This window comes from Anneissia japonica, unplaced genomic scaffold, assembly GCF_011630105.1.
Source record: "Anneissia japonica isolate Jap-2015-1 unplaced genomic scaffold, ASM1163010v1 scaffold287711_len853857_cov187, whole genome shotgun sequence".
Taxonomy (NCBI): domain Eukaryota; kingdom Metazoa; phylum Echinodermata; class Crinoidea; order Comatulida; family Comatulidae; genus Anneissia; species Anneissia japonica.
Window position 1 is genome coordinate 695766 of NW_022753410.1, and position 19048 is coordinate 714813.

At 33.4% G+C, this 19048-nt stretch overlaps 2 protein-coding genes across 2 annotated transcripts; one reads left to right on the forward strand and one right to left on the reverse strand.

The window, feature by feature from the left end:
- Positions 1-1787: 1787 nt before the first annotated feature.
- LOC117122894 (hypoxia-inducible factor 1-alpha inhibitor-like) lies at positions 1788-10323 on the reverse strand. The gene is made up of 8 exons (XM_033268667.1): positions 9997-10323; positions 9193-9434; positions 7478-7626; positions 6988-7133; positions 6549-6655; positions 5527-5590; positions 4325-4435; positions 1788-3973 (listed from the first exon to the last, which is right to left on the reverse strand). Exons 1-8 carry the CDS (start codon positions 10180-10182, stop codon positions 3875-3877), a joined length of 1104 nt encoding a protein of 367 aa, XP_033124558.1. The 5' UTR covers positions 10183-10323; the 3' UTR covers positions 1788-3874.
- A 10-nt stretch (positions 10324-10333) lies between these two features.
- LOC117122895 (DNA polymerase beta-like) lies at positions 10334-18424 on the forward strand. The gene is made up of 8 exons (XM_033268668.1): positions 10334-10539; positions 11502-11626; positions 12047-12180; positions 12553-12602; positions 12720-12771; positions 13484-13769; positions 14514-14724; positions 15325-18424. Exons 1-8 carry the CDS (start codon positions 10476-10478, stop codon positions 15417-15419), a joined length of 1017 nt encoding a protein of 338 aa, XP_033124559.1. The 5' UTR covers positions 10334-10475; the 3' UTR covers positions 15420-18424.
- Positions 18425-19048: the final 624 nt, after the last annotated feature.

Sequence of the window (19048 nt, forward strand, 5' to 3'; positions counted from 1 at the left end):
ATATACCCTGGAGCCGCCACTGGTTGTGCAATGTAGTGTGTGCCTGTCTTGAGATGTATATGGTTGGCCTAACCAAATACAGTGTAGGATCATGTCTTCTGTGAAATAAAAAGCTAGTAAAAGATGTGATTATCTGGTACAAAACTCAAATTTGGACAATTTCCTTCTAAGATCATCCCTCTCATACCGTATTTGCTCCTCCCAATCTATGATATAAATATGGTGTAAACATGATAAAGGCTGATGTATGTACATTATAACCATGGCTAACTTGTGTTCACGTTGTACAGTGGATTCTACCATTTTTTGATGGGGTATTGTTGTGTATATATTTGTTTGTGTTGATCTGTGCTCCGGCTATGATTTGAATAGCGACATTAAAATTTGCACTTGTAACCAGTGGTAATAGTTTACTTTGTAGAGTGTATTCAGGAGATGATATTGATACATAGATACTACAACATTGGTGGGTAAGTGTGGCCCATGGGCCACATACGGCTTACGTTGCAGCACGCGACAACCATGTGTGCGGGGCGCCTACCAACTTTGGCAAGAAAAACCCCTTGTTTTTTACGGCCCGACACCAGTAGTCTGTAATAAGTAATATTAAAACTCAGCAAAAAGCAGTATAAATGCAGTGCATTCAAGTTTTTCCAGAAATGTTTTTCTATTACCAATGAGAAATACAGCTCTCTCAAACTGTTTTATAACCATTGCGCATTATGTTTAACATAACATGCTGAAATGAATGATAATGCAGGACATCCTGTCTCCGTAAAATGAACAGAAGTTTGCTATGAAAATGTGAACTTTTAAGTGTTGAGTATCCAATTAATTCCTCATCCAATTAATTCCTCTCTCAATGCACCTGTTTGAAAGCAAGAATTGTTAATTAGCCCCATGGGTGCTTATTATCTCTTGCACATTATTTCCAATTTCCTAACAACCTACAATGACTAAAGGTTGATAAATGCTCTAATTGGAATGCTGACGTGATTCACTCAAATAAGGTTATTTTCAGTCGTGAGATAAAATAATGGCGTGTTACAGGATTTGAACCTAAAACCCTGAATAAGAAGACAAGCACCTAAAGCCACCATTGCACTGAACTTCTTCCAGTAAAACTGAGAGGCTGGTTAGTTTTACCATAATTAGTCCAATGCGAACAGCTCAGGAAACTTAACTCTCAGGAAAACTTCCCGAGACAAGTGGTTATTGTAACCAATTGGATTGTTTTACAGAGCTGAAAGTCCAATGCCAACATGCTTTTAGGTTGAACTTTCCGAGTCATTTGAGCGTTACACAATGGAGATATGTCACAGATTGGTGCCCTCAATATCGTAGTTGATTTTCACGGCTTGGTTAGTTTTACTATTTCTTGCATTAAAACTGACTGAAAAAAATCCAAGTGCAAAGAGCAACAAGATACAGTATACCCATTTGAATGTTACCCTGTCTCGGTGAAATCCTGTGCGATTGCAGCTTTAATCACAAAGTTTAACAAGGATGATAGTATGTTATGTTACAAAATGATGATAAGTACTGAAATTCGGTAATACAGTATATCGGTTTAAGATTAAAAGATTATTCTGTCTTGGTAAAATCTGGGGAACCCCTTAAAAAATTATAAAAACCCATTCATAACAGTCAAATAAATGTTTCTCATTGAAGCAGGTCAATTGTTTTTTAAATTATTATTTATAGAATGTTTACTACCAAGATCGTTGAATTTAAGGGACTATATCAGGGAATGAATGAACAACAAAATTAATTAGGTTGTACTCATCAGTTGTTTTAACATCTTTATTTATCATGTACATTTTAATACCACTGTACTACTGATTCCTTAAATGGTCAGTTTACTTAACTCATGTTAAGAATAGAAAGTTAGTGACACAATTACCACATTATACATATAAGACCAAACACTAATAAAGGTTCATAAATCATTTAGTAACACATTTCACAAAAAAAAAAAAAAAAAAAAAATACAGCTGACATTGATGAATATGAATTTATAATAAAACAATTATAAAAACACTAAGTAGTAATAGCCCAAAAATTAAAGGTGGGAATAACTGCTACATTGATGATAATAACAAGAGATTTTAAACACAATAATAAGGCACTCTTTAGCTTGAGTATCAAATCTTTACTAATCCCATAAAACACCTTAATATACTTGGATGGAACCTGGAATAAATGTAACAAACTTAACACACATTCACACTTAAATTTTATAACACATCTAACTAGATCCCAGTTATTTAATTGGTTGATTTTGTACCACATGACATTAGTTATTTTGCCCATTTGAATGGTTTAAAAGACGTGGGACCGAGCTTTTCTGGAGTTGTTAAATCCATGAAATGATGTCACGCAACCTGTAACCTTTCTTAGGCCTACTTCTTGCTGAACTATTTAGGTGTGTTATAAAACAAATAATGAATGTTTTGTATTCGTACAATGGAAAGAATCTTTTCATTTGTTGAATGATTAACTGTTCCATTCAACTCATGAAAATATTCTTCCCATTTTACTCATAAACATTCACTATTTGTATAACAATATACCGATACTGCTTCACTAATTAATTGCAACAGAGAACTTTAAAAAAAGAGTAAAATTCATTTATATATCTCGATAACATTTTAAATTTCATTATAATCTAACTTTACATAGAATATATCAATATTTTTTATAACATTATAAATCTGATTTGAACTTATATCTTGGCTTATAAATTATAGGTAGCACAAACCTCCCTTCCATACCCTTACTATAACCGTAAGATAAAGAACTTTATAAAAGATAATAGCTGGCATATTCTGTCTAATATATTACCATCTCTGTGTTTGATTATATTTATACGGAAAAAGAAATAAACAACGTAAATATAAAACTGACATGGCTAAATATGGTCATGATGACATCACATCATGACCATATATGGGCATATAACAAACTTCTGTCAAATAAAAGTTGATAGTGTGGACAAAAATTTCATAGCACTTACACATACCATACTGCATTTGACAAGCCACGTAGACAAATGCTAATTGTGTAGCCATAGAGTATCTGAGAAATACAGATATTGGTTATACCTTTGCATATAAATCTGTCAATGATAATTATATAATAAATTTCGACTGCAGAATTTTAGCTTTAGTGTGATTTCTAGTTCATTAAAATTCAATAACTCACATTTCATCATACAGAAGCTTCAAAAGAAGCATTTACCAATATAATTATCACATCCCTAAAGGGGTACTTCACTTGCAATTTCAATTGTACATTTATGTTTTTACAACACTTCTTGGTCACTTAAATTTTCAAATACAGTAGAATAAAGCCTGTTTCTATGCAAATGTATATATTATCATTCTGACTGTAATATAGTTATGAAGCGGATAATGGCCATTGATGCAGTGGCAGCCTCAGCAGGCGGACAGTGGGAATTTCTCCCATAGCACAAGCCTGGACCCCCTGTTGCCCAATGCCATGAGGGGGTGCAATGACGAGGTCATTGCACCAAAAACATTAATTTGCCTATCCAAAACGTTATTTTTATTGCCAATTACAAATATTGTGGTCTAAAATCACAATTTTGGACCATACTAAATCATAAAACTCTCTCCATGAACCCTACCAGCATTTTTTATTCCAGGACCCTGATCTAGGCTCTAGTCGGCCTCTTGATTCGGACCCTGCTGACCCTGCTGTCGGACATGTTTGACCCCTTGTCGGCAAATTTCTGGAGCCACCACAGCATTGATGGCATTTGCAGCAATAAAGGATCTTGAATCTTATAAAATTGCATTACATTGTTCCCCCACAGTTAGAAGGCCACAGTCTGGTATATTCTCCTCTCAATCTACTTTTTCTTTCTCTCTTCCTCTTCTGTGTTTCCCATTATATCTTTCTCACAATTCTTAAAGCGTCCATCAACCATCATATGTAGTAATGGTCCAATCTATGAGGAAAATTGACACATAAATTAACTTGCACAAAAGGTGTACGGAAGAGACCATACGAGAGAGTTGATGAATATAATCAGAAAAGGTAGTTAAAATAGTTTGGCCTTGTATGTAATTAGCAAACAAGATATTTAAATTACTTTCAGGAAAGATCAAAGGTAACACTGGATTTTTACTATAAAACATCACAAGTTAGAGTGTGGCCTTCAGTATTAAATCAAAAATTCACTTTGGCCCTTCAATTCATTTTATATCCCCATGTTAGACTAAAAATCGAGTCATAGGATTAGAGCACATGACTGCAAGTCCGAAGTCCTAACTGCTGAAATAACAAGCCTCTGGCTTACCTCAGTTGTATCTTTTAGGGCTTCCGCCAACATCTTCTCAATGTTTCTCATTATAGAGACCTTCTGCACATCCTTTAGTGGATAGTCAATCACTTTAGGTGTCATTGCAGCCTACAAGAATAATGCAATCTTGATATGGTACTGTAAATCCTCAAAATAAGCGCTCTTGAACAAGCGCAACACCAAACATACAGTATTCTATTTTGAATTAGCGCCGCAGTGCTTAATGGTGAGGCCTACATATTACCCTGTGTGTAATGAAACACTTGAGAAACAGGGTTTTAAATACAATGTATACAGTTTTAAAATAAATGACACAAAGAAGACACAATCGTATCTTTAACATACAGTAAAGCTTTTTTAACTGCGTGGATGATACCTCAAAAACTAGCTCAAATTTGTGTGGCAAATTACTAGGAAAATAGTTGCACAGAATCGTAACTTCTGCATAATACAGTAGTTATTTGTTAAGAATAGGTCAAAGTCTAATTTTTAGCAAAATCTGCACAGAAATCGACCCTTATTTTCAGAAATGCGTGGATGGATTTCGAGGCCTATATTTTGTGTGGAGGATATATTTTCAATGCAGGCCTACAGTCTGGCATCTTTATAAACGTTTATTTACGTTGCTGTAAGGTCTATGATAGGCTGAACTACTTCTACTAGGTGGATGGATGGCCTTTAAATAAAAAAATCCTCCAAGCGCTTAGGCAATATTCACAGAAATATGTGAGATAGGTAACATAGAAACGGGCATGGAAAGCACTATGCCATTATTTTTTTTCATATGCACCACTCTCGAATAAGTGCCGCACTGAAGCCTCCAACAATTTTATAAGCATTGCGGCGCTAATTCGAGGATTTACAGTACTGTATTCCTTCATCAATTCATTGTTTTTCATTATAACCATCACCACCACTGCCACAATGGGGACACCAACACCGTCATTTATAACAATAATAATAATACTAATAATAATAATAATATTATACAATAAAACAAAGAAAACAATAACGAGAATAACCATAACATAATACAGGTCTACCTCCAATTAAAGACCACTTTTCTGGCCGGTGTTGCAATCGTTTATAATTAGAATAATAAAGATAAAAGACATTTGTTAATATCGGACCACAGAAAAATGGTCTTTAATTGAAGAGGTGTTTAATTACAGGGAGACCTGTACAATAATACTACTTACTCGGTACCAAAAGTTGACCGATATTGTTGGACCTATGCCCATTGCAGATTCTATATGATGCCACCTATACAGTAAAATAAGTATGTAGAAGCCTGAGTTAAATCTCTAAAATAAAACACAAGTAGCTTTTATTGACTTTGTATTTTTGATGTAAAATTGTTGGAATGTTCAATTTTTGCTGTGCCATTTTTTTTTTTTTTTTTTTTTTTTTTTTGTGATGTTAGTTGTTCCTCCTTTAATGTAATGTTTTTGTTTTGTAACCTGTACTGCAACTTTGCCTTGCTACAACATACATGATGGCTTTTGTGTTATAAGTTATATTAGTAAGCTCGACAGAAATGATAATTGCAATATAATTTATAAATAAAAATAATAATAATAATAAATAATAATAACAATAAAAATAATAATAAATAATAATAATAAAATAATAATAATAATAATAATAATAATAATAATAATAATAATAATAATAATAATAATAATAATAATATGTGCTAAGTGGACTTAAGGGGAATATCTTTTGTTGTTTCCCCATAACATCATGTTATTTTCCCCTTTGTTTTTTCTATTGTTCTCTGATTTCTCCATTGTCTAATTTCCCCTTAAGGCAGGTTTTCGTAACATAATAATAATAACAATACTTTTCATGAATTGTAAAATTTTGATATTATTTTATACTTTGCTGTGAATTCTTTGTTGTGTTTGAAATAAAAATGATTGAATGAAATTAAAGAATAACTAATGATTTATTAAAAACACTTTCGCAAGCAGTCTATGCCGGCTTCATCATCTGCAGTGTAGTACATATTTCCAAAATTTATTTTGTCTGAAACCAAGTGTGTTCTGAAGTGGCTGCACCCTAGAAAACAGCATAGACAATAAGTTCTGTATCAAATTTTCTTGGATAAAAACTGTTGTATGCCCATATATAGTCATGGTGTGCCTATATATGGGCATGATGTGATGTCATCATGACCATATTTAGGCAACTTACATTATTTTGTCAAACAGAGACTTACCAGTACATTGGGATGTAAAGAACTTCACCAGGCCCAACAACAGCTTCATAACCTTTGACCTGAGAAAACTTGGGGAATTTCGCAAAATCTGGACTATCAAAGTCAACCTACAAAGGTTCAATACATCGATTATGTTCATACACCATGAAATAAATCAGGCAGAGTATAACATAGGCAAGAAAAAGAAAATAACCAAAATTGGATTCAGATAGGCCTAATCCACTACATACTTAGCAAGCAATTTTTTAATCTGCAATTCAGAAGATAGCTCATCAATTTATATTTATAACTTTAATATATATTTCATTTTCACACACACATAATATTCTTTGATATGCCATAATATTTCTCAAATTCATTTGACGATAAATTTTGCTTTTATCTTGTGTCTCAAGCAAGAGTGCAATCAATAATTTAAAAAAATAAACATAATAATCACCTGGCTTTGTCTATCACAAGGATGTGATACTGGAAATGGATACAAATAAGCAAATTGATTTGGAGGGAAGAGTATGCATTTCTTATAACCTTGAATCTGTGCAAAGAAATTCTGCTGCTCGTCATAATGTGCTGGAGTTACATTACCTGAATATAAAATGTATTAATTACTAATTAGTGCTGTGCTGGACAAAACACCTTGTTTTGTTCTTGACTAAAACTACTGAGAACTAGGCAATGGGGAATAAGGTTAAGGCTAAACTTATTCCTCCATAGAACTAGGGTACTACCTATACCCAGTGATAAGATTTAACTCTTCCTAAAACATAGAGGGAAAATATCTTTTAATTGTAGATTCATATATTCCATTAAAATAATATTAATAATGTTACACTTGTATACAGTGCATTATGCATGACAAAAAGCTTTTACGTAAACTTGAATGAAAGAATGCAAGAAAAAAAAAACAAAAAAAACCACATGACACCAACCATCCATGCCAATCAGAAGTAAGTTAGAGGTCAAAGGTCCCCATCCAGACCGTTTCTGTTGGTCCGTTACCCACGTCCAGTTGAACTTGATGAAATCTTCAACAATCTTTCTGCCTACACCTTCTGTTAATGTTTGTTGTAAGTAATATCTAATGGGAAAAAACAAAATCTGGTATAGGGACATCAAAGTAAAAAATCTTGAACAATTTAATAAATATACAATAATCTCACATGCGGCTTCTACAGTGGTAGAGATTCCAGTGGGTTGGGGCATACCCATACACAAAAAAATAGCAATTCGTTTGTTGGTCAATTCACAGATTAAAACTCAATAAAATTGATGACTTAATAAAAAAAAGATTATTGTTATTGTTTTACATTGTTTATTCTTAGCCATTCCGACCCTCTTATTGTTATTGATTTAGTGTCCTTGTTACGATACGAAGCCAGGGAGGTGAACAGGGCTCCGGGGAATGCAGCCGAAATATCCTGACTGAGTAGTTTAGTGGGTGATTAATAAAATTTGTTCATTTACTTATTATTATTACCACTACGACTGACACTAAATCAATAACAATTTGAGGGTTGGAATGGCTATGAATAAACAATGTAAAACAAAATCGATAATGACCCTAAAAAGGCTTAACCAACTCTGTAATAACATGAATGTATTGTCGGATTGTTGTTATTAAATGAAAAAAATCCTAATTTCATATTGATATGGGTAAAGATCAGTTCATTACCATACTGTAAAGTAATTTAATTACATTGATGATACCTCGAACACTAGCTTAAATTTGCGCAGAAAATCGCTAGGAAAATAGGTCCACAACTGTATAACACAGGTATTGCATAACACATTAAGATTAGGTCAAAGTCTACTTTCAATCAATCAATCAATCAAACATTTATATTGTGCCAATTCCAAAAAATATGATCAAAGGCTCAAAGGCGCATTGTACCCTGAAGTTTGGTGAAAAATAAGTCTTTAGGTTTATTTTAAAAGAATCAAGGTATGATTGAGTCTTTAACAAAAGATGGGTGTTCATTCCAAAGAGAAGATGCAGCACAAGAAAAAGTAGGATCACCGTTAGTCTTATATATTTAGTATAGAAACAAGGAACAGATAGCAATGATCACAAGGAACAGATAGCAATGATCTGTCATAAGAACGAAGGCGGCGAGATGGAACATATTGAGGAACTTGTTGAGTGATATAAGATGGACGAGAAAATAATAAAGCTTTATATGTTATAAATAAGGATCTTGAAAACAATTTATTGCCAATGAAGGGCCAAGATTACAGGAGTAACATGATGACGGCGTGGCATAAGTGTACACACACACTCTTTTCAGAATATGCATGGAAATCGGCCCTTATTTTTCTAAAAGGGCAGACGAATTTCTATCCATAATTTTTTTGTGGAGGACATATTTCCAGCGGATGCCTTACTTTACAGTCTGGGTTCATTATAATCTGTCTGTGTTTGAATTTAATTTTGTTTAATAAATTCTATCATGTCTTTTTTCCTTAGATATAAAATTTATATCAAAATTCCAAAGGATGCTGGAACTTCCAGGCCATTCATCCCCCACCCTCCCACCGAGACTCTGCCCCTAAATTCCGCCAAGGCCCTAAATGGCTTATATATAAACAATACAAACTAAAGAATAACGAAATAACAACAAATAAATAATAATAAAACAAACAATACCTTCGCTTTTCAACATCAGCATTCTTCAATGTTTCTACAAAATCTGTAAACAGTATCTGATGCTGTTTTGTGTGTGGCTGGAAGTTTGTTTCCCCTGCTTTCTTTGCATCAAAGTACATAAATTTGTGATCTGGTGAAGAATAAACTGAGAATTTCTGTGCCCCAATATTCTCCTCTAGATATTCAAGGTTCCATTTTAAAGCAGAATTTACTAGTTTTGAGTTTTTAATGACTACAGGTTTCTGTCAAAATAAAAAGTGCAAATATAGCCTAGTTAGTAGTAGTGGTAGTTAGTATGCCTAGGCCTATTATTAGTTTAAAAAATGTCAAGGTGCTAATGCACTTTAGTACTCCACCCTAAACCTAACCTTAACCTCAACTCCAGTTTATTGTTAAGGTTAGGGTTAGGGTGGAGTACTATTAAAGTGCATTATTAGCGCCAGTATGAATATTAATATTAATTAAATATCACTTTTTAATAACATGGCAATTTGAATAAATCATTAAATTATATATAGACAATCAATTGATCTTGATCTTGATAGTATAAGTGATAAACTCCGGCTGGAGTATCACTCAATGTTTGAATAGTGGCGACAGAAGAGAGACTAGTCGTAGTTACCAATTAGCTAACAATGTATGATTGAAAATTGTTAAGCATAGGCCTAGGCCCCTAGTTAGTACTTTAAAAAAGTGGTGTCGTATTAGAGTTTGGGATGGCAAAAAAAATGTGCCTATATATGCCTAGGCTAGCGTAGTAGCAAGGCTACGTGACGTCTAGGCCAGGGGAGAGAGACGGCCTACCTCCGCCAAAATCAGTCGCTCAACTTCGGGATCCGAAACATCTAGCCTAGGGATTTCCTTTGTTGGAAACGTATAACTTCTAAAACTCTTGCTGTTCCAGTCTTTGAGTTGCGATACATCATCCGATACTACATTCTGTCTTTGATATGTGGCTATTTTGGGAGTTTCACAACATTTTTCAGCCATTTTCCATATCGATACTTTTGAGACTATCGTTGTTGTTGTTGTTAATCGTTTTTGTCGTCACACCTCAATGATTCACTTGCTCGAGTTTAATTGTACACGCTCGAAGGCGCTCGAGTTGAATGTCCTTTGTTTTTACTGTTTAGCTTTAAAAGAAGACAAGACCAGACCGCGACCAGGCCGCAAAACAGTTGAAAGTCAAAGCTTTACTCTGTACAAATAAAGTAGTTGTTTGCCACACGTAACTAAATAAAGTAGTTGTTTGCCACACGTAACTAAAAATCTTAAGGTGAAATATGAGTAAAAGAAAAGCGCCACAAGGAGCAAATCCAAACGCAGACTTTGTTGATTTCCTCACTGGTAAGCAAACAGTTTGAATTGTCTAGGCTAGTAGGCCTCCTGAGTCCTACAACTCTCTAGTAGGCTTCTGACCATTTGCATTATTTAATCAAACAATAGACTGAGTCAGACGATTGTAACACATTTTTCCCTATGTTATAAATAAGACAACCTTCATGGTAAAACTACACTAGTAGTAGTAGGCCCTTATTCCAGCTGATAGAGATGCTCCTCTGGCCAGACTAACGACTTTTGTCACCTGGGAGGTGCTGTCTAGGATTACAGGCCTATTCCTAGCTAGATTATTTAAAATGAATTCTGGTCATAGTGGAGGGTGCTAATAATAGAGTGCAGTTGGTGGGCTTCAAGTGAAGTTAGCACCTTTAATAGCGCATTAAATCCGGCATTATGATTTAAATTGAGACATTACAGTGGTTTATAATAGCACATCACATTCACATTTTAGAGTCAGCATGCTAGGCTAGGCCTAGCTGATAAGCCAACTCGTAGTTTGAACTGTGCATGCCCGTATCAAGGTGAATCGACATAAACAAATATACACACAACATAGGTTTATGTCCATTGACCTTGGATACGGGCCTCACTCACAGTGATGTCAAACCATTTCAGATTTGTTTACACTTTTTTTTTTTTTATAAGAACCAGTAAAATTTTGCCCAGGCTCAATGTTCTTATTTTTGGCCAATTTCAGGCTCAAAATGTTCTTATTTTGTTCTTATTTTACACACTTTTCAAACATGGAAAATTATTATTGTACAGCAGTATACACTGGAGGTGAAAGCGGCCCTGCAAAAAATGGCCCTGAAAGAAAGGCCCAGCAAAAAATGGCCCCACAAAAAAAAGCCCTGGTTGTTGAACTCAGTCTCAATTTGTTCTTATTTTGTTCTTGATTTTTAAGCAATTTCAGCCTCTGTGTTCTAATAAAAAAAAAAAAAAAAAAGTGTATTTGCTCTTTATTTCAGAACTTGCTAATTATGAGAAAAATGTTACAAGAGCAATGCACAAGTACAACGCCTATCGCAAGGCAGCTAGTGTCCTGGCCAAGCATCCAACTCGAGTGATCGATGGAGACGATGCTAAAAAACTGGTAAGTAACATTATAATCATATGGTACAGTATATTTAATTTACTCTACATAAATTACAGAACATACAATACAGAAGTTTTCTACACCCTCAGATACATTTATAATGCTGTGGCACAATGTCAAATTTTATGTGACAGATATTGGATCTTTTTGGAGTTTCAATCAAACTTGACAACTGACCAATCAGAACAGGGCCTGAAATATGTGTCCTACAAACATGTATAGGACCTTAGCAACAATATCCATGGGGAGGGGCTTAGCAGAAAAGTCAATATCACAGCCATATATGGACATGTCCCATCATCACTAAAACTTAAATGGAGCTTAACACAAGTATATTTGTTTGATAATACATTACTGTATTTCGATTTTGACTGTTGTGACATCTATGGGGTGGTTTTTTTTTCTTTTTTTTCTCAGAATGGTATTGGGGATAAAATTGGCAAGAAAATTGATGAATTTATGAAGACTGGAAAACTTCAGAAGCTTGAGAATATCCGTGCTGATGACACAAGTGTAGCAATAAATTTGCTGACGAGGGTTACAGGAATCGGGTAAGGGAATTAAGAAATATAGTAAGCTTTTTTCTTGCATAGTTTTCTTTAGTCACAACATTGCATTGACACTTTTCTACCAATATCATTCATCCATGTTACTTAAAGCCAGGCTCTGGAGGGAAAACAATTTTGATGTGTTGTACAACTGGTTTTTCTAAGACACAAAAAGATTGTTTAGACGAAAAACACAAAAACGGTTAATGAAATACAAATATATTTAAAAACTTGGGGAAAGATGTGTTATAAAGGGTTGTTATTTTTTAATATTCAAAAATCTGTATTTTTGGCCTTGGGAGCCTTGGTTTTAATAATGTTAGTGATGAGATATTTATGTTTTTTTAATAACCTTCTTTATAATTTACTCATTAGCCCAGCTGCAGCTAGGAAGCTTGTTGATGAAGGTATCACAACAATTGAAGGTGAGAATAAATGGGTGTGCTAAGAGGACTTGTAGTCTGAAAACAAGACGTTTTATATAGTTTTCAATATTACTATTTCTGAATTGTTTTTTTTATTATTATTATTATTATTTTCAGAATTAAGAAAGAGTGAGGATAAACTAAACCATCATCAAAAAATTGGCTTAAGGTGAGAATACGTATGAGGAGTATTTTTATACCAAGGTTTCATTTAATGAAGATAAAATCTTAGCAACATTAGAACTTTGGTATTTGAGATAAAATAATATGTATAACATAATTTAATTCAGGTCTCTCTCCAACCACCTTTGTGACTAGGATTTCCATGGTCTTTAGCAGCTGTGGTATCTAATTAGAATAATGAAGATAAGACTTTGTTAATATGGCACCACATAAAATGGGGTTTAGTTGGAGGGGTCTTTATATAGAGGGAGGCCTGTATATTAGAGTTGTATAAAAGGCTATGGTTGACACACTTTGAGACAAACAAGAATAAGAAAAAAAAATCCAATGGCTATATTTTTCCAAGAACATCATATGATGTTCGCACCAAAAATATTTTAACAAATGGCTGGTAGTATTATTAAATCTTATATAGAGTGAGATCAGCTTTGCTCATCCGACTGAACTTGTATATCCATTGTGTGTGCGCTGAACCGTGGAGATCTTTTCATATCTTTGGTACCCAATCATGATAGCACACTACCTTTCTTTCAGACTCTGTAGAATGCAGTAGACCTTTTAGAAAGGAGTAGGGGATTGCCCTATTCACCTCCAGGACAACCCCACTGGATTATGTCTTCATTCTTTTGTGAGTTAATCCTAACATTTTTTACACAGAACACTAATTCCTCATAACTATACTTAATATAACATTTCAGGCATTTTGAAGACTTTGAAAAAAGAATTCCTCGTTCTGAAATGGAACAGCTTGAGAGCATCATTTTAACAGAAGTCAAGGGTCTTGACAAGAACTATATTGCGACAATATGCGGAAGCTATAGGAGGGGTGCTGTGTCAAGTGGTGATATTGATTGCCTTCTTGCACATGAATCCTATTCTTCCACAGATGATAAAAAGCCGGAACTACTTCGTAATTTGGTGGACACCATGAAGGAATCAAATTTTGTCACGGATACCATTTCTATTGGTGATACAAAATTCATGGTAAGTTATACTTGTAAGATAGGGGTTTTTTATTATCTGATTATTATGTATTATATATAAATAAGAATTATGATAGATGTGACCCAAAACCACAAAAGGGCTGTAAACTTGCATCACCAGGTTTCGAGAAACATGCCCAAATAGACCTTAATAACATAATTTGAGCAGAACGTAATTATGTCATAAACATATTTTTGAAGTTTGGGTTCAATATTCCAACCCTAAACCCTAAAACTGAAAGGTCCACAGATTAATCTCAGATAAGATAGTATAATACATACTCCAAGTACGATGGCGTGCATTTCGATACTTGGAGTATGTATTATACTATCTTATCTAAACCCTAAAATTTAGTCATTTTATTAAATGTGCATTCATTTTTGAAGAAATTCACCAACTTTCAAGCTGCCATATTTTCCTTCCCTACAATGCATTGTCGGCCATTTTTTGTTATTCTGTGAAATAAATATCTATTATTATGACCAAAATTTAGGATTTGTTGAATATAAATCACTTAAAACAATTGTTATGTACAGTTTATCCATATATTCTGATAAAATAGAGCATTGTTTTATTTCTAACATTCATAAACACACAATAGTGAGTTTTAGATTTGAGACGGCAAGTAATCTTGGAGGTTACGACGCGATTACAAGAAAATGCGTGTGCATAATTCTATTCATAACTCCTTTAAATGCTGATTCATTGGATTACTTCACATATTTCTCTTCAATTGTTTTTAAGGGTGTTTGTAGGCTCCCTAAGGATGAAGAAAACCCGAAAGGTGAGCGTTTATACCGAAGAATTGATATCAGGCTTATTCCTCATGACCAGTACTTCTGTGGTACTTTGTATTTTACCGGCAGTGATGTCTTCAATAAACAGATGAGAGGCAAGGCCTTGGAGGAAGGGTTTACTCTGAACGAGTATACAATTCGACCAATGGGAAGTACAGGTATGCTGCTCATGTGTTCTATACTGTCCATTAAAAAACTTAATTATGTAATGAGGTTGTATATTTGCTTTGTTCATTTTTTTAAACTTGCATTGTTTAACTCTGAACTGATGGTGGAGATAATGGGGTAGGGATGATGAAAAATATGAATTTACTTTCCTTTATTACTAGTATTCATGTATTTATATATAGAGCCAGTATCCATCAACTAATTAATGCTTATTTAATTGATTACTTTGTAATAAAGGTAGTTACTTTTTTAAAGATGTTAATAACATATTCTTTTCATAAACCCGGTCTGGCAGACAATTTTCACAGAAAAAAAGTAAATAAGTTTGAATTTGAAGTAAAATTTGAATTGTTTTGATATGTGCCTCAGAAGTTGAAGAGATATTTGATCTTTTTAAACAAGCAATGGTTGATGGTTATTATCGGGTTCAATAAAATTCTTCAAACAATGATTTGAACAATTCTGTGTTTATTGAAGATTGAGGGCTATCTTTCAGAATTTTACATAAGAGTATATCTTCAAGCCTCTTTTGGCACCCACAATGTATGTTACATAACATTTGCTTAACAGATAATCTTTATTTCCTTTAGGCATACCTGGTGAGCCACTACCGGTTTCTAGTGAGGAGGATGTGTTTGATTACATCGGGATGAGATACAAGAAGCCGTCTGAAAGGAGTCTATAGACAGTCTGATACTCAGCATGGGATATGGTTGCTAGGAGATGTAAAGCCATGTGGAAATAGTCTTTGCAAATGGTTGTACTCAGTACAGGGTTGCCGAGACAATTTGGTGTCCCTACAGCAAAGACCTTTGATCCATATTTTATAATCTTAATTTCAGTGCATGTATTAAAGTCGTACGACTGTTGCATGATGAATCCAACTTTGTTCCCTGTGAGGCTAGACAACGCAACGCCATCTGCTGATTGTCAGCAGCAGACTGAATGGATCGTCATTAAAAATGATCCAATGCTCGTTGCGTTCTTCGTGGAATTGCGTTGGCTGACAGCCGTCGGACGCAGCGAGTACCCGGCGTTAGACTGAAAAGTTATTGAAATAATTTGTACCTTGTTTTAAAAGGTTATCAGGATAGGACTTGAATGTTGAGGGAAAATTATTTTGGCTTGGGGCTCAGTGCAGTTTTTTTCTCTTGCCTCTTCTCAATTTATACTACCCCACACTCTGATTGCTAACTAAAGCCACATATCTACACAACTGTATTTTGTTTTGAATATTAATATGTAGAGAGCTGCAACAATTATAACCAATTTGACAATTTTTAAATACAGTACTATATTTATATTTGTGAGTTTATGAAAATTTTTGCATAATACTGTTGAGTAAAATATATGTTAAGCCACTTTTAATTGTAGTGGGAGTAAGGAGTCTGGGAAAACATTTAGTAATCAAACATTGCTTTTATCTGTATCCTTTGTTTCAAATTTTTATCAGAACCAGATGGAAAAAGTGTGGCCTGCCAGCCACATGTTGCCTGATGGTGATTTTGTTGCGGCCTGTAGATTAAAAAAACCTGTGTGTGTTGTTTGTTAACTACCTTTGGCTAGAAAACCCATTGTTTTTTATGGCTTGACACTGATCATCTGTAAAAAGTGAAAATAAAGCATTATAAAAGTAGGGCATGAAGGGTTTTGTAAGGACACTGGAAACGTCAAAAGTTTGGATGTGGCCATCTATCTGTGTTAAATAAAAAATTAATTCACTTTGGATCTCCGACCCACTTTTATGCCCACCCCTTGATTTGACCTACCACCTTGGTGCAAGAACATTAACACCAATTTCATGTTTTTATAATTGGTCTATTTAAACAATGATTGTTTAGTAGTCCTTTTTTTTTTTTAAAGTAAATTAATTTTAAATTTTAATGTACATGCTAATGAATTTTGTGAAAATTACAATTAACAATTTTTAACAAGTTGTACCAGTTGTCTGCATTTTCATCATGTTAATGTTATTCATCTTACAGTATTTAGATTATGCACAAATTGAAGAATGTAAACAAATGAACTTTTATCATATCACAAAGCTGACTTTATTGACAGAACAAAAATCATAATAGAGGACTCGGAACAGAAGGAAGATGAAAAAGCATGCAGGACCTGAAATTAATCAAGCAATTTTCGATACATCATCCGCCACAAGCTGAGATATGTTACATTGATCAATAGAATGGGATATGGAAAGCAACAGTCGTAAAAATGCAAGCTAAAATATAAAAATGGCTGCATCTTGATTAGATTCAAACTTTCTTTAGAATGAATAGTCAGAGCATGTATGTTTGGATTTTGAAAATCTAGCAGACGACTAATTGCATATGAAGGTTAAAGGTTAGCCTTTATAAACTTGCATGTGTGCCGTCACTATACATTAAATAAATCACTGTCCCGAACATATATTTTTCAAAAAAATTGTTAGATTTCATTTTAGATTTAAATCTCAACATGATCCAAGTACTTTAATTTGAAGGAAATCCACATTAAATACAAATATACACCAGTATATTATTTGTTGACAGTGTGTTCAACAACTTAATGTTTATCCAAAATCTACAGTATCCATTTTGAAGGCGGATGATGTATCAAAAAAACAGTGTTTATTTGAAATCTGACAAGCCGAACTTTGACTCGCTTAATATTTAACTATGATGAATATCATTTAATCATTAACATACCCATTTACAATTATTTATATATAAAAAGAAATCGCTGCAAGTCACTACTTGAGTAACTCCAGTTTACATGGAAGCATATTTTGTTTCCATGACGATTAAAAAAAATTTTAATCTTAAGTGCAAGAGTACAGTAATACAGTATATTTTATGTAGTTTTGACTTTGCCTTCATCAAGGCTCTAGCCTCACTAATACATATTTATAAGACAAATTAGTGATGTTTATATGTGGGCATAACGATAACATATCACACCCATATTATTGACACATCACAACAGATCATTAGCCATTGATGTCACTCTAATGGGAAAAAGACAATTGTCTGGGTGATTAGGAAAGGTAAATTTTCCTCATGCAGCATATGTAAATTGGGGGAATTAGAGAAATTGGGGAAATTCTGTGAAGCCACATGACTGTTAATAAAAAAAAATATATTAACTCCTATTGTTTTACAAAACTTTCAAAAGGGCAAATTAATTTGTTCTTTATAATATTGTGATGAAAATACAAATTGTGGCTAAGTATTATAATAAAATAAAATAATTTCCTCAATTCTAGGTGCTGATCAAAGGTAAATGTGAATAGTATAAATACCATTGGAAGATTAAAAAAAAAAAAAAATAATAATAATCTTAAATAGTAATCCTGTATTAAAATACAATATGGTGAGGGTTTAGCAAAATAAATGTTCAGAGCAGGATAACACATTTCCTGGACCTACTTAAGCACCTTTAGCTTTCAAAATATTTTGTCCAAAAGTGTTTTGTTTTTATGATTTTTCTAATTAAAAAAAAAAAAACACTTTTTATACCTTATTCATAGAATATCTTGCTTAACCAAATAATTTATACTGATTACAGTACTCCTGATTCTTCCCGGGAACAACCACCTGTATTTAAATCAATCATCCAATCAATTTACTTGTATTTCTTATTCACAAGCTCATTGTCAAATCCCTGACAAATTCAATTTATTTAATTATAATTAATTATACTAATAATGAGTAAGGTTATACAGTATACTAAAGCTTAGAAAATGGTCTTATATACAGTTCTACAGATTATAGATATTAGTTTAATTGAAGAATGTTATATAGAGATGTGAACGGGAGAAAAAGAAAAACACCTTGAAAAATATGCTGCCGATATCTTTCCGAATTCATTATAAATTCTCTAGTCCAGTATTAGTTAACTTTGGTAAAGACATACTGACTATAAGACCTAGACAACCCTAAAAAACTAAATAAAATCATTGGATTTCTCATGTACTTGATTCAAATAACTTTCAACGAGATAATGTGATATAGAGATGTGAACAGGATAAAAAAAAAAAAAAAACACCCTGGGAAAATATGAAGTTGGTCGATATCCTTTTAAAATCACAAATTCTTTAGTCCAGTATAAATTACCTTCAGTTAATATACTGTCTGTAAAAATCCTTGGCTCATTAGCTCATTTAATAGATTAAAATTTAAGTTATAAACTTTCAAATAAGACACAGGTCAAAACAATTCATTTTCTGCCAATTTACAGACTTTATTTCAACTATCCTCTTAAATTGATTACCAGCCAATTTAAAGCTCTATGTAAAAAAAGCACAGGATATGTTGGGGGGGGGGGGGATAC